General features: G+C 36.7%; 1 protein-coding gene across 1 annotated transcript; it reads right to left on the bottom strand.

Annotated features, from left to right (window-relative positions):
* Positions 1–13,272: 13,272 nt before the first annotated feature.
* Positions 13,273–15,485, bottom strand: LOC100797944 (uncharacterized). The gene is made up of 3 exons (XM_041007204.1): positions 14,351–15,485; positions 13,615–14,246; positions 13,273–13,526 (listed from the first exon to the last, which is right to left on the bottom strand). Exons 2-3 carry the CDS (start codon positions 14,023–14,025, stop codon positions 13,350–13,352), a joined length of 588 nt encoding a protein of 195 aa, XP_040863138.1. The 5' UTR covers positions 14,026–14,246; positions 14,351–15,485; the 3' UTR covers positions 13,273–13,349.
* Positions 15,486–16,868: the final 1,383 nt, after the last annotated feature.

Genomic DNA, 16,868 nt, shown 5'->3' on the forward strand with positions numbered 1-16,868 from the left:
TCAGAAAACCAAAACCCCACAATCCATCCCTAGTAATGTAGTTATTTAGTCCTGCTTCGACCAAGTTCTAAGGCAACAGTACATTTCCCAATGCTAAAGTCACCTAACAGTACACACAAATGGGTGATCATACCAAGAGAATGCAATAATTAAGCATTGAAAGAAGCATTGAACACACAAAACACAATTAATTAGATATTAAAAGTAATTACATCAATTGTTCCTTAGAAATCCCCAACAAGGGTGTTTAGCAAGCCATTACAGAAAAACCCTAACACAAATGAGACTGAGAGTACAAAATAATTGTTCCTTACACAAGAAGGGGGATCCCTCCTCCTCTTCTCAGCACCTCACAATCATTCTGCAGCCCACTAATCTCTCTCTAATTGAAGAACCCTAGGCTTCTCTGCAAAGCTGCTCCTCTTGTTGCCTCCAGAGCTTCTATCCCGAAATTAGCATTGTGGTGTACTTGCTCTAGAATTTTGTAATGCTTGCTAAAATTGTGTATCCTAATTCTACACAAGATAGGCTTTATTTAGGCTCTGAATCTACGATGTTGCGCTTAGCGCTACCCTCACGCTTAGCGCAAGTTAGTGGATTTGAGCTTAGCGCCAGTCATTCGCTGAGCCTGGCTAAAGACAACCATCGTGCTTAGCAAGTGGATCTCACGCTTAGTTTGCGGCTTGATATTTATGCTCTGCCAGATTCTTCTGTCGCGCTAAGCATGCTGAAGCTGCGCTTAGCGTTGGATGCACGCTGATCCCAATTGGTGAGCTGAGCACAACTACCACTTTAGCACTTCAAGACTTAGCCTCTTTTAACCTGAAATTGAACAGATTTCATCATTAAATCAAATGAAAAATATTCTAGAGACAGTTATAACAATAAAACAAGATTTATTTACAAATCCCTACAAAATAACTATAAATTGGGGAAACTATACAAGTTTTGGATATTGTTCTTCCATTAGGGGAAGTCATACGGAAATGCAACATCTAATGAAGCTTCTTGAACGGGATCAATATATTAATTGGCATAGATTAAAGGATGAAGATGTAGTACGTGATATCTTTTTGTGTCACCCTGATGCAGTGAAGTTATGAAATAGATGTAATTTGGTGTTTTTGATAGATAGTACCTACAAAACAAATCGGTACAGACTCCTGTTACTTGACTTTGTTGGTGTGACACCAACAGGGATGACATTCTTTGTTGGTTTTGCATATCTGGAGGGTGAACGTGTTAATAATGTGGTATATACTCTAGAACGGATTTGAGGTCTTTTTCTAAGATGTTATGCCCTCCCTGGAGTTATTGTGATTGACAGATATCTTGAATTGATGAATGCAGTGAAAAATGTATTCCCTGAGTGTACTAACTTGTTGTGTAGGTTTCACATCAACAAGAATGTCAAGGCAAAATGTAAATCCCTAATTGGTAAAAAAAAATGCTTGGAAGTATGTCATGGATGCCTGGGAAAGTTTGGTTGATTGTCCTTTGGAACATCAGTTTCATGATTACCTTAAGAATTTTGAAATTGCTTGTTCACCATGGCCAGTGTTTGTTTACTATGTTAACGAAACATGGATAATTCCCCACAAAGAAAAATTTGTTACAACCTGGACGAATAAGGTGATGCACTTAGGGAACACATCAACAAACAAGTATGAAAATGTTAATCTATTTGTGTTAGGGTTCATGAATTGATGGTTTTTAATTATTGTATTTGTTTAATGTTTTTTGTAAATTTGAAATGTAGGGTTGAATCTGCTCATTGGGCTTTAAAAAAAGCATTACAGAATAGTCTTGGTGACCTATTTAGTGTATAGGATGTTGTGGAAGCAATGACTTCCAAGATTATTTTGATGATGCCATAGAATCAAGAGTTAAGCAAGTTCCAAAGAATCAGGAGTCAAAAAGCTTCAAGAATCAAGGTTCATAGAATCAAGATTCAAGAACAATCAAGTTTCAAGATTCAAGATTCTAGAACAATCAAGTTTCAAGAATCAAGATTCAAGAACATTCAAGATCAAGATTCAAGACTCAAGATTAAAGAATCAAGAGAAGACTCAATCAAGATAAGTACTAAAAAGGTTTTTCAAAACATTGAGTAGCACAAGAATTTTTCACAAAATCTTTTACAAAAAGAGTTTTACTCTTTGGTAATCAATTACCAAAAGGTAGTAATCGATTACCAGTAGCCAACAATGTTTTTCAAACTAATTTACAAATACCATGAGCATGTAATCGATTACAAATGTTTTAAAACGTTAGATTTCAAATTTCAAGAGTCACAACTAGTGATAAAACATTTTTAAATCATTTTAAACTTGTGTAATCAATTACACAATACTTGTAATCGATTACCAGAGTTTCTAAACATTTTGATTTTAGAATTTAAACATGAAGAATCACATCTGTTGATGTGTAATCGATTACACTATGATGGTAATCGATTACCAGTGACTGATTTCGAAAAATAAATTACCAAAAGTCACAATTCTTAAGGTGACTTGTTTTTGAAGATTTTTCAAAAGTCACAACCTTTAAGTAACTAGTTTTCAAAAGAGTCACAACTTTTAAAGTGACTAGTTTTAAAGAAATTGCCAAGAGTAACAAACTTTAACTTGAGTCATCAAATGATTATAAATATGTGACCATGGCATGAATTTCAAAAACTGAAAAGACTAATTCCTTTCATGATTAACAAATTTCTTTCATAGAGTTTTGGTTCAATACTTTCTCTTCCAAGAAAAGTTCATTCTTCAAAAACTTGTGCTACTCTTCTTCTTCATTCACTTCTTTCTCTTGCCAAAAGATTCAAAGGACTAACCGGCTGAGAATTCTTTTGTTTCTTCCCTTCTTCCTCTTGACAAAAGATTTCAAAGGACTAACCGCCTAAGATATCTTATGTTTCTTACAAAAGATTTCAAAGGACTAACCGCCTGAGATATCTTTTTCCCTTTCCCTTTATACAAAAGATTTCAAAGGACTAACCGCCTGAGATATCTTTTGTATCCCCTTCACAGAGAATTCAAGGGACTAACCGCCTAATAATTCTTTGTCCTAACACATTGGAGGGTACATCCTTTGTGGTACATGTAGAGGGTACATCTACTTGGGTTGTTATACTGAGAATAAGAGAGGGTACATCTCTTATGGATCAGTTCAAGTGGAGGGTACATCCACTTGGTTGTTCAATGAGAACAAGGGAGGGTACATCCCTTGTGGATCTTTGGCTTGTAAAGGATTTTACAAGGTTGAAAGAAATCTCAAGAACCGTTGGTTGCTTGGGGACTGGATGTAGGCACGGGTTGTTGTCGAACCAGTATAAATCTTGTGTTTGTCTTTTTCTTCCCTACACTCTTTAATTTCTGCTGTGTACTTTTAATTGTCGCTTTTACTTTTGGTTAAGTTATTTTTTCTTTTCTTTACTTTCTTAACTTAGTAGTAAAATCCTAGTTAAATCTAGTAACATTAAGAAGGATAAATTTTTAATTAGTCAAGACACATTAATAATTAATTCAACCCTCCCTTATTAATTATTCCGAGGCCACTTTATCCAACAAGTGGTATCAGAGCAGGTTTCTTGAGAAAAGTTTCACAACTTCAAGATTCATGGCCTTCTCAAATTCTTTGTTTCCTGAAGGAAACTCCATCCATAGGCCACCTATCTTTAATGGTGAGGGTTACCACTATTGGAAAACCCGAATGCAAATCTTTATTGAAGCCATAGATTTAAACATTTGGGAAGCAATAGAAATAGGACCTTATGTACCCACCATAGTAGATGCAAGCACTAGCACAACAACAGAAAAACCTAGAGATAAATGGACTGAAGAAGATAAAAGAAGAATCCAATATAACCTTAAAGCCAAAAAAATTATTACTTCTGCCCTAGGAATAGATGAATATTTTAGAGTGTCAAACTGTTCAAATGCAAAGGAGATGTGGGATACTCTCCAACTTACACATGAAGGCACCACTAATGTGAAAAGATCTAGAGTCAACACCATTACACATGAATATGAATTATTTAGGATGAACACTAATGAGAACATCCAAAGCATGCAGAAAAGATTCACACACATAGTCAACCACCTTGCTTCCTTAGGAAAAACCTTTCCAAATGAAGATTTAATCAATAATGTTTTGAGATGCTTAAGTAGGGAATGGCAGCCCAAGGTAACTGCCATTTCTAAAAGTAAAGATCTTTCCTCTATGTCTCTTACCACTCTTTTTGGCAAATTGCAGGAACATGAAATGGAACTTCAACGTCTAAACCAAAATGAAGAGACCGACAAAAGGAAAAGAAGCATAGCACTCAAAGCCTCCTCCTCAATGCAAGAAGAAGAAGAAGAAGAATCTGATGATGAAGAGGACTTCTCACTCTTTGTGAAGAAGTTTCATAAATTCGTCAAAAATAGAAGAATGGAGAGAAGCCATAACTTCAACAATGGGAAAAGATCTCAAGAAGTTTCTCCAACACTTAAATGCTATAAGTGTAATCAACCCGGTCACATAAAGGCAAACTGCCCCTCAAATGAGTCATGGCCCGAGAAGAATGAGAAGAAAAGCTATAAAGAAAGAAGATCCAAGAAGGCATATATTGCTTGGTGTGGCGTCCCTAAATAATGACTGGTTTAATAGTAATGATTTAAATAACAAAAACCATGGGAAATTTTTTTTTTCTTTTTCTTTTTCATTTCTTCTCTTTTTCGCGGTAATTAAGTTCAGAAGGAAAATCATCACTATAGAGTCCTGAATGGCCAGTTCACAACTCTATTCGGAGTCATTTCTTTCTGATCACACATGACCTTTAAAATATGTTGCCCTTTCAAAAATAAAAGTATGCCAGCCATTACTTTAGGTCGTCACGTGAAAATAATAAAATAAAATACGGTCGGTGAACTCTTTTTCAAACAAAGTTTGTTAATGCTTTCTTTTCAAAGAAACGGATTAAACATAAATACATTCATCATCTAAAGCTGTCCAAAATATGGGAGTTTTGCAAAATACATAGTGTCATCCAGAGCAAAGGTGTCCAATGTGGTGGCTTCAGCCACATGTATACATTCATCAAATTCCTATACAATAGGTCTACCCATACAAAAAAAAAACAAAAGAGTAAACCTAAATGTCTGTACTAGATACACCTACCCCCAAAAAGTATATAATCCTAGTCTAAGGAGTCGTCTGCTATGACGAAGAACCTCCACTAGTCGCTATCCCTCCGGGACCGCTCTCCTCCGTAGAGTCTGCCTTAGATGCCGACATGATGTTCTCGGGAGAATCCACCTCAGGAAGTGGGTCCTCATCACCCTCTAGAAAGTCAAGAGCATCCACAGCAGGCTTAGGAGGTAGCTCCTCAAGGTCTTCCTCAGATGACGTCACCTCAATCACTTGGACTGGCTCCACTAGTAGATATGGAGTAGGTGTAGGTAATATCAACTCCACAGTGCGCTGAAGCGTGCGTGCTGGTTCCTCTGGATGTACCAACGAAGTGGCTGTGAGTCAGATCGTGCCACGGAATCGGCACCTCACATTGCCTTCGAGGGTCTCCCAAACTCCCTCTAGGCACTCCATCTCCACTCGGTCATGGATGAATTGCGCTGCCATCACGATCTACAAGAAATAAAAGAAAGGGGTAGACTCTTTCACGAGAGATCTAACTACAGTAGCAACACAATGCGTCCCATAACCACTACATGCAATAAAAAGGTGTGCCTCAAGGCTTTTCTTCTCTGGTAATCGATTACACAGCATTGGTAATCGATTACCAGAGGCCCAACTCGAGTTACACAGCTTCAGAACATGAAAACCTGCAACGTGAGAAAGAGAGGGAGAAAAGCTTCTGAAATATTTGGGCTGAGTGAGGAGAGAGAACGTGGCTTGTGTTTAAAAGGCTTCCTCTTTTCTTTTCTTTTTTTTTTTAAAAAAAAGATGTGCCACATGTCTTCTTTTGAGTGGAGCAAAAAGGGTCCACTTTTTCTCTTGATGTGACTCATACTCAGCCACAAGAAGAGAAAAAAATATGTCCTTTTGAAATGCTAAAATCCTACCTCGATTTGCGTGTCATTTCTCTTGTTCCAGTCCCTCACGTTTCTCTGCACCTGTCGGGGCCAATTTTCGAAAGTAGGCAATATATGTATCAAAACGCTTAGAATGAAACCCCGAGCGTGGTTCAGAGGTTGGTTTCGTTAAATTTTAAGTTGCACGCAAAATGGTAATTTTTAGACTAATTAATTGAGAATTAATCCATAACTATCCAGTTATGGCTTTCTCTTCCTTAATCAGCCTAACCTGCGAAGTATATATATATACTGAATAATAATTATATATATATAATCATTCAAAATGCACCGTTTACAAAAATTTCGGGTAGAAATTTCCAGGATGTCACACTTGGGATGACAATGACTCATCCGATGGTTTGGAGAAAGAGATCAACCTTCTATCCAAGGACTATGAAAGTGATGAGAACATCTCTCAGGAAGTTTAAGCAAGAAAAACAAAAGTCTGACTTCCATCTTTAAAGATCTAAGCACTCTAATCATGAAAAAGGTAACATCAAAACCATTATCTTTTAAATTAAGTTGGTTGAATTTTTTTTTCATTTAACTTGTTTATATGATGACTAACAAAATTTTATTTGTTTGTCTTGTTTGATTGCTATAATGAGTTTGTGCTCATATGTTTAGTTGAGTAATCTTCCTTTCTCAAAATATGAAGCTTATCATTAAAATAAATCTAAATGGTTGATGATGCCATGATCTATATCTTTCAATTGTTGTATGATTACTTGTATGATATGTGATATGAACCTTGATGGCACAAGGGCTGACTTAGGATCGTCTAGGATTAAACCTTGATGGAAAATGCGGAAATTGATTAAGGAAAGGATGGAAAATAAGGTGGTTAATTTCGTGGGTCTTAATAAGGTGGTTTCTGGCATAAAATGGATGAATGGGATGGTAAAACGTAGGTTAAGTGGTGGCTGGACAGAAATATAGAAATGGCAATAACGGAAGCTACAGGGCTCCAAATGAGGTGATTCCAAAACGAGGTGAAAGGTCTCGTTTTGAAATTCAATTTAGGGTCAAGAATCACTTAATTTGAGTGTGTAAAATGGGAGTTATGGTCACGAGATAATTTTGGGCAGAGGTGGATTTTCTGGAATTGTGGTTTGAAAGAACAAGGGTGGAGATGATAGGAAGGAAAGAATCACTCTTTCCAGCGAGGGCAACACACAAAGGTTGTGAAAGTCCTTTGATACAGCCAGGGTGTTCTTGAATCACTCAAGAATTTAGGAGAATCACTCTCACTAAGATAAAAGAGATAAACTCTAATTTTCTGAATAAAACTCAACTTGTGTTTATTGATAAAATGGTTCAGCTTATATAGAAGCTTTACAGCAGATTTTAGTAATGACCCACTAACCTAGAATTAAAATAACTTAATGCCATTAACCTAGGGAATTAAAAAAAACTTAATGGCTGAGTGTAACTGAAATTGTGGCAACCAAAAGTCACCCCCAACAGCCAACAAGTCAGCCACCATTTGGTCTCCCAAAAGGCTGATGCCTAGGTTGCCAATTGGGCCCTTATTACAACTTGAACTAAACCTAACTAAAGCCCTTTTAGTTGATTAACCTAAAACATATTTTTGGTCAGCCAACTTTACAAGGATTGGGCCATTATTTAGACAAACTAAACACTCTAAAATTGAGACAAAGTGGTGTCATTTAGTCCTCCTCCATTTGGGCCATGATACAACTCACAACCTTGGACTTTTCTCCTTGAAACTTGGGCTTGTATTCAAATAGTATGGACAGCACTTGTTGAAGAGCTTCCTTGGCTTTCCTTGCTCTAGCCCTTGTCATAGGTCCTCCAAGTCCTTCAAGTGGATCCTTGCCCTTGCTCTTGAACATGTCCTCATCAATATGTTTAGAAGTATTTGATTGATTGCTCATGTTTTTTTTCAAAACCATTATATTATATAAAATTATTTTTGATATATTAAAACTTTCTATGTTCATCTTGGTAAGTGTTGATTTTTTTGTTGTTTTAGAAGAAGTGTTTGGTAATCGATTATAGAGTGTCTGTGTCTATAAATTCGAAATTTTAGAAACCGCGAGAATGTGATTTCTGCAGCAACTCGACCCCAAAATCCCTAAAACTTCATAACTCGATTTCTCCCTCAATTCTCAACCAAATCACGCCCCACAAAGCCCAAAATTCATCATTTTTCATTCTCTTTCATCTCCACCGATTAAAACTTCCAAAAACACCTCCAAATGGTAGAACCATCGAAGAAGCGAAAGGGGGTTGTGACTTCATCTGCAGTCACTGGAACTCGAAGCCACCAAACACCCAAAGCGCAGACATCTCAAATTCCTCCCTCCATATCATCTCCTACATTGTTTTCCTCGGAAGAACAACATATCCGGTACAATTCTCTTTTCTCTTCTCGTTCCATTATCGACCCTAAGTTCGTAGACTTAGCTTTCTTTGATGATGAAGTGTTTGATTGCTTTCAAGCATTTCAAAATTCTGGTTTAATTCAGTTTATCTCCATGAAACTTCCTTTTTACCCTGAATTGGTTAAAGCCTTTTATTCTAACTTGGAAATTCAAGAAGATTCCTTGATTTCCGAAGTTTATGGGATTAAGATGGTCATAGACCAATCCCTTTTCTTTGAACTCACTCAATTATCCAGTGACGCTGTACCATTTGAGGGTACACTTGATGATGAGTGGAAGTTTGGATTTTTGTGTCTAATGCCTGCCGGATGGTTTGCACCAACCAAGCGGATATGACCCGAAGGCTTCTTGCCAGTTCATTGGCATTTGAATGCCGCATCATGCACTACTTGATTGTGCGCATCCTACTCCCTAGATCTTCCAACCTTGCACAGGTTTCTGAGGAAGATTTGATAATCATGTGGGTTTTCTTAACCGGTCGACAAATCGACTGGGCCCATCTTGTGAGATATCGCATGCATAAGGCACTGCAATCCAATGCTCCACTCCCATATCCCCATCTGATTACCTTGTTTCTTCAACATTTTAATGTCCCTCTTGACTCTGAGCCCTTTGTCAAAGTCAGGAGATCCTTCTCTATTGGTGCAAATGTAGTCTCTTCCTTCAGATACCGCAAAGAGAGGGATGACTCTTAGGTGAAGAAGGATGCTCCAGTACAAGCCGCTAAAGACCGTTCTCCATCACCACATTCTCAGAGAGATGACTCTTTATCTCTCATGCACTACATTCTTGACTGACTGGATGGACTCCACACCTTTGTCGGAGAGCGCTTTGACTCGCTGGACAGCCGTATTGATGCCATGGATGCATGATTTGCAGGGATGGATACACGTATCACCAAGCTTGAGGAGGATGTTAGTTTTGTTCGTCAGTGCTTTGATCTTCCACCACCATCCTCATAGATTTAGATTATTACTATATTTTGTTTCTAAAGCCTTGTATTTGGCTATATAATTATGACATTTGAACACTTAGTATTTCTTTTAATATTTGCTTAGTATGACTGAACATGTTGTTTATGGCTTGTGTTATATGACTAAGTGGTTTGCGTTTCAATTTGGTTTTATTCAAATTATACTTTATGTATGTTTTAGAATCATTTATGTTTGTTTTACAAACTATGTTTTCTGTATGTTTTAAATTATTCATGTTTTATGCACTTTGGCCTTTTTGATGTTGCCAAAGGGGAGAGAAAAATAGGTATTTTAGAAATCAAGATATTATATTTTCAAAGTTTTAAAATTAAGCATGAATTCAAAAAGAAAGGGGGAGAAAGAGATGAGTGAACGGTAGAACAAAACTTGTATGTATCCTCTTGATTTCATGATTGTCATCATCAAAAAGGGGGAGATTGTGGAAGCAATGACTTCCAAGATTATTTTGATGGTGCCAAAGAATCAAGAGTTAAGCAAGTTCCAAAGAATTAGGAGTCAAAAAGCTTCAAGAATCAAGTTTCAAAGAATCAAGATTCAAGAACATTCAAGTTTCAAGATTCAAAATTCAAGAACAATTAAGTTTCAAGATTCAAGATTCAAGAACAATCAAGTTTCAAGAATCAAGATTCAAGAACAATCAAGATCAAGATTCAAGAATCAAGAGAAGACTCAATCAAGATAAGTACTAAATTTTTTTTTCAAAACATTGAGTAGCACAAGAATTTTTCACAAAATCTTTTACCAAAGAGTTTTACTCTTTGGTAATCGATTACCAGAAGGTAGTAACCGATTACCAGTAGCCAACAATGTTTTTCAAACTGATTTACAAAGTTGTAATTGATTACCATGAGCATTTAAACGATTACCAATGTTTTAAAACGTTAGATTTCAAATTTCAAGAGCCACAACTAGGGATAAAACATTTTCAAATCACTTTAAACTTGTGTAATCGATTACACAATACTTGTAATTGATTACTAGAGTTTCTAAACGTTTTGATTTTCAAATTTAAACATGAAGAGTCACATTTGTTGATGTGTAATCGATTACCAATTACTGATTTCAAAAAATAAATTACCAAAAGTTATAATTCTTGAGGTGACTTGTTTTTGAAGACTTTTCAAAAGTCACAACCTTGAAGTAACTAGTTTTCAAAAGAGTCACAACTTTTAAAGTGACTAGTTTTAAAGAAATTGCCAAGAGTCACAAACTTTAACTTGAGTCATCAAACGATTATAAATATGTGACCATGGCACGAATTTCAAAAACTGAAAAGACTGATTCCTTTCATGATTAACAAATTTCATTCATAGATTTTTTTAAATACTTTCTCTTCCAAGAAAAGTTAATTCTTCAAAAACTTATGCTACTCTTCTTCTTCATTCACTTCTTTCTCTTGCCATAAGATTCAAAGGTCTAACCGGCTGAGAATTCTTTTGTTTCTTCCCTTCTTCCTCTTGACAAAAGATTTCAAAGGACTAACCGCCTAAGATATCTTATGTTTCTTACAAAAGATTTCAAAGGACTAACCGCCTGAGATATCTTTTGTATCCCCTTCACAGAGAATTCAAGAGACTAACCGCCTAAGAATTCTTTGTCCTAACACATTGGAGGGTACATCCTTTGTGGTACAAGTAGGGATACATCTACTAGGATTGTTATACTGAGAACAAGAGAGGGTACATCTCTTGTGGATCAGTTCAAGTGCAGGGTACATCCACTTGGTTGTTCAAAGAGAACAAGGGAGGGTACATCCCTTGTGGATCTTTGGCTTGTAAAGAGTTTTACAAGGTTGAAAGAAATCTCAGGAACCGTTGGTTGCTTGGGGACTGGATGTAGGCACGGATTGTTGCCGAACTAGTATAAATCTTGTGTTTGTCTTCTTCTTCCCTAAACTCTTTAATTTCTGTTGTGTACTTTTAATTGCCACTTTTACTTTTGGTTTATTATTGTTTCTGTTCTTTACTTTCTTAACTTAGTAGTAAAAGCCTAGTTAAATCTAGTAACATTAAGAAGGATAAATTTTTAATTATTCAAGACACATTAATAATTAATTCAACCCCCCCCCCCCCCCCCCGCTTCTTAATTATTCTGAGGCCACTTGATCCAACAGATGCCATGAACAACATGATCACGCTGCAACATACTAAAATTAAAGCATCTTTTGAAACAAGTACACATATGGTTGGACATGTTTTTAAAGTTACCTTATACAAGAGGCTTCTTGGCATGGTTTCAAGGTATGCTTTAAATCAGATTGCTGCTGAGTATCAGCGTGTACATTATGCTGGCAAGAATCCTTCTCATTATGGGTGTGTGATGAGAACTACGCACAGTCTTCCTTGTGCATGTGAGCTATCTAAATATGTTCTTGGTAGTATCTCACTTGATTCAATCCATATGTTTTGGAGGAGACTAAGTTTTTCAGACCAAGGGCTATATGAGCCACAAGTGACCATAACCGAAGAGATGGAAACAATATCCAAGTGATTTGAGGAACTTGATGTTTGTGGCAAAGTAACTCTAAAGAGTAAACTTCAGGAAATTTCATACCCTGATCAAAACTCTATGTGTCATCCTCCAGAAAAGGTCAACACTAAAGGTGCACAGAAGAAACCGATGAACAGAAACCAAAGATCAACAAAGCGTGATCCATCTTACTAGGAGTATATTGATGCTTTACATTCTATGCAATATAATAATTCTTCAGTAAAGCCTAGTGCATCATCTTCTGACCAAGCCATTCCAAGAAGGACCATGGCAATGTTGGATCAATTTCATCCGTTCATTCATGATTTCATTGAAAACATTGTGGATGTCAAAGCTAATGATAACTGTGGATATCGTGTGATTGCTACTTTATTAGGTATGGGTGAAGATTCTTGGGCCTTAGTGCGCAACCATTTGCTTAAAGAACTTGGCAAATGGTCATATGAGTATATCAACCTCTTTGGTGGCACAAACAGATTCGAGGAATTAAGGAGGTCCCTACTTGTTGATGGATTATCCATGGTATGTAATTTATGTTTTGTTTTTTAAGAATTAACTTTAAATAAATATGATGTGTATATTTGTTTGATTCATGTTACTATGGATAAGTGGATGGATATAACCGAGATGGGATATGTCATTGCATCAAGGTATAATGTAATCCTTGTATCATTGTCTCTGCAACAAAGCATGACGTTCTTTCCTCTTAGAAGTCAACCACCAATAGATTATTTTGTGCATCACATAATATGTATTGGTCACATCTATGACAATCATTTTGTTCAGGTAGATTCAAGATAATCCTATTTTTTACTTTATGCAATTATTTGTGTTATAATAACTTAAAATTGTTTGTGCATGTATAACAGGTTTATTTAAAAGACCGTTGTCCTTTACCAACTCTAGCATTGTTATGGTCTAGGAATTGTCATCCTCAAGCAAAGCAGTGGCCAACTCCATATATTAGTAGAATGCATCAGTACAAAAATTTGATGATGTTGAAAAGATACTATGTTGACATAACTGAAGACTGAACATTTAGCTTCTAATGACTTTGTAATGTTCTACATTAATATATAATTGTTAGGCTACATATTCACGTAATTATCACTAGCTTTGCTACGTTAAAATTAATTATTTTGGTGTAGAATTGAAGAGTTTATTGTGACGTCATCACTAGGGTCTACTGATATGTTTTACGGTTACATAATTTAAAATAATTTTTTAATGTTAACCCTAATATTTTCATCGGCAAAAACATAGTCTTAAAATTATAAACCAAAATAAGTTAACATTTACAAAAAGTTTGGTAAAATAAAAATGTTGTCAAATACAAGAAAATTATAAACAGTCTAAAACTTAAAATAAAAAATGGATGACGTCTATGGTTGATCCGTGCGCCGCCTTCGTCGCAACCTGACATAAACATTGCACTCTGCAGTGACACCCTTAGCAATCCTTAAGCAGTCTTCCATGATATCGTGTACTTTTGTGCCTGCAATGGCTATCCTTAGGTTGAGCAAACGCTTCAACCATTCTGCGATTGCTTGGCAAGCCACCTATGACATTGAAAACAACCGATAAGGTATTACCATATTTCAAAATTCAATTAAATGAAATTTAAAAGAACATTAATAAATAATATACCACTGCATGTCTAGGCTGCTCCACATCAAAAGGGGCATGTGCAGGTGTTTCTTCCATAGCTGTTGGTGCCACTGGGACCTCAGGCATATCTGGCTCCACATATGTGTCATGTTGCATCATAGGAGGATGTTTGGTTAGACCCCCGGGCTGTGTCGGTGTCAAGAATGGATGCGAAATCATGTAGAACCAATGGATGTAATTTGATGCACATTGTCCTAGCACAACACAAATCTGCCCCACTGGTGCAAGATAGTCAGAGAAATGCATCCACATGTCATCGATATCTTCCAAGGATAACCTTGAACCCGGAGTGTGTGGAGGAATGGTCTGAACATATCCAAATTGCCGCACCACCCTCTCTGGTCGGTGTATGATGACAATGGGACCCATCGGATATGTCCTAAAAAGCATGAAATTAGATCAAACTCTCGCACTACACAGTGGTCACCATAAGGCATTCGGCAAACATCAGTAGTCATCAGTCGATCTAGACACTTTCGATACGTCGATGCTGGTATTGACTTTGTAGAAGCCTTCGTAGAAGTCCACCAGTAGGCACGTGGTGACCTTTCATCATAGTCTAGGTCCATAAAAGCCTCAGCAATAGAGGGAAAATGCTCATAAATCCAATACTACACAAATTAGATCAAAATAAAACAAATTTCAAATGAACATATTAAAAACATATTAACAACATATTAAAAACAATTAAATTACAATAATGGACAATAATTACATGTAATAGTGTGATGTATCCAGCAAGCTGTCGGTTGTCGCTCTTACAAGCATCATTCAAACTATCATACATATGCATTAGGGCGACAACTCCTCATGCCTAGCTTCCACTCTAACTCAAGTCTCGGAAAGCATCCAAAAACACCACATGAACATATGTTGCACTCTTGTTAGCAAAAAGAGTGCAACCTAACAAATGCAACAAATAAGCACGAGCTACTACAGTCCAATGTTCGACCTCACATTTACTTTGATAAATCTCTCGTAGCCACGATAGGCGTACGTATGCCCCGTGACATTGTACTGTCTCAACTCTAGCTTTCTCTCCAGAGACTTCAAGTAACTCCACCAACATCAAGATCGCTTCGTCGCCATGAAGAGTCTCGAAGCTGTGGAATGCGCCTATAATGGGAAGATGAAGCAGAGAGGCCACATCATCGAGGGTTATGGTCACCTCTCCAACAGGAAGATGGAAACTACTCATTTTCTTATGCCACCTCTCCACAATCGCGGATATAAGTCCCCGATCACCAATGTCCACTGAACATTCGATTAAAGGACTTAATCCTGTGGCAGCGACTAGCCTTCAGTTTCAGGAGATGGCTTCCCAAATTTCTGAACCTTCCTTCCATGGGAGGATAGCTTTAATTCAGGATGTTCCTAAAAAAATTTAAATAATTTTAACAATTTTAAAAATAATAAAATACTTAAGAAAATATAATTTATTATAAACTATAAATACCTCTTCATTCCATACAATGACTGCTACATGGTCACCATAGGCAGTTAGCACTAATGGGTCACGCGGCCCACCTGTAAAACCCTCAGCATCATCAACAACTTCTTCAGCATGTTGGAATCCATCTTCAGTTGCATGATCCACGTAAGGAGCATTCTCAGCAACAGCGACAGCTTCCCGTTGCCTACGTGCGGATGCTGTGGGCCTTCGCCACTGGGGAACATCATCTGAATGACGATTATCCTCTTTTCCCAGGGCTCTACCTATAACTCTGCCTAAGGCACGACTTAAACCTCTAGCTCTAACCATAATCTGGAAATTTCCACATACATACATATTTTGGTCAAAATGCAAACAATAACTATATTTTCCATTTATCTAATAAACAATAATTATTTACAACCTAACAATAAAATTAAATATTTATATTTCATACAAATAAAATATTTGTAAACAAGTACAAAATTAATATATTTACAATTAAAATTAATACCTGTTTTTTTAAAAAAACTAACAAATAAACTAACCATTTATAAACATAATTGAAAACATAAGTTTTCAAACAATAATTATTTTTAAAACTATATTAAATTTTTATATTTAAAATTATAGATAAACTAATTATTTTCAATTTTTAATTAATTAAAAATAACATACGAATTAGATGATTCATATGAGTTATATGGATTACATGATCCGTATAACTCATACAGATTATTTGATTCATATGCCATTTTCGGATCAAGTGATCTTATGAAGCATACTTATTTAACAAATAAGTTCGTATAACGCATACGGATCATGTGATCCGTATGAGTTATACGGATCATATGATCCATATAACTCATACGGATCACATGATCCGTATGCATTATACGGACCAACCACAATCCTCAACCCTGCAACATCCATTCACGTTGGAGGAGAACCTTACCTCGACGGCAGAGGTTGCAGAAACATCTCAAGGGAACCAACTGATGCGCGAAAAATGAACCACCAACCACCGGAGATGTCCTCCAATGCTCACGCTCTAGAAGAGAAGAGGCCAAGGTCATTGAATGCGCAGAGAAGAAAAGCATGCGGCGCAAGGTAAGAACTGTACGGATGCATGAACAGTGCGAGGAGTTACAAGGTTTAAATTTTAAGTGAAGGGCATTTTTGCCCATTCACTTAAAATGTTGGGTACACCAGCAATAATGTTGGGTGCACCTAGCATCACCCCTTACTTGTTTGCATTCAATTGGTGACCAGGTCATGTTGCAAGTTGATGAGAGTTGTTGCGGTAACCCAAGGACTACTAGTAATGGGGGGTCTCATCCATGACTCACGTTTCCATTGGGTTAGAGTTTTTATAGAGATATTAGTTCAATCAATATCTTGCATGTTGAGTAGGCAACAATTCTACAAGGCTAGAGAATAGCTTGGGAGCTTCACTTCCATGATGTTGTGTGTGTCCAATTCACTTCCATGCATATGCAACTATCATTGAATCTATTAAGGACATTGTCCAAGAGGACTAGAAGGTGGAATTTGTCCACATGCTGAGGGAAGATAATCAGATTGTTGACCTGCTCATGCAAAGCTTTTTGGTAGAGTTAGGGCCTCCATTTGATATGATGGTTGCGCTTTTGGCAGATAAGATGAAAGTGCCTTTCTTGAGGCACTAAGTTTCTATTTGTCTTTCCTTTGTTGTTTTGTTGTCTTTTTCGCTTATGTTAGCAAAAAAAAGGTTTCTATCAAACTGATAGATGCCTAAAGAAAATGATAAAAGGAAAGAAAA

This window comes from Glycine max, chromosome 2, assembly GCF_000004515.6.
Source record: "Glycine max cultivar Williams 82 chromosome 2, Glycine_max_v4.0, whole genome shotgun sequence".
Lineage (NCBI taxonomy): Eukaryota > Viridiplantae > Streptophyta > Magnoliopsida > Fabales > Fabaceae > Glycine > Glycine max.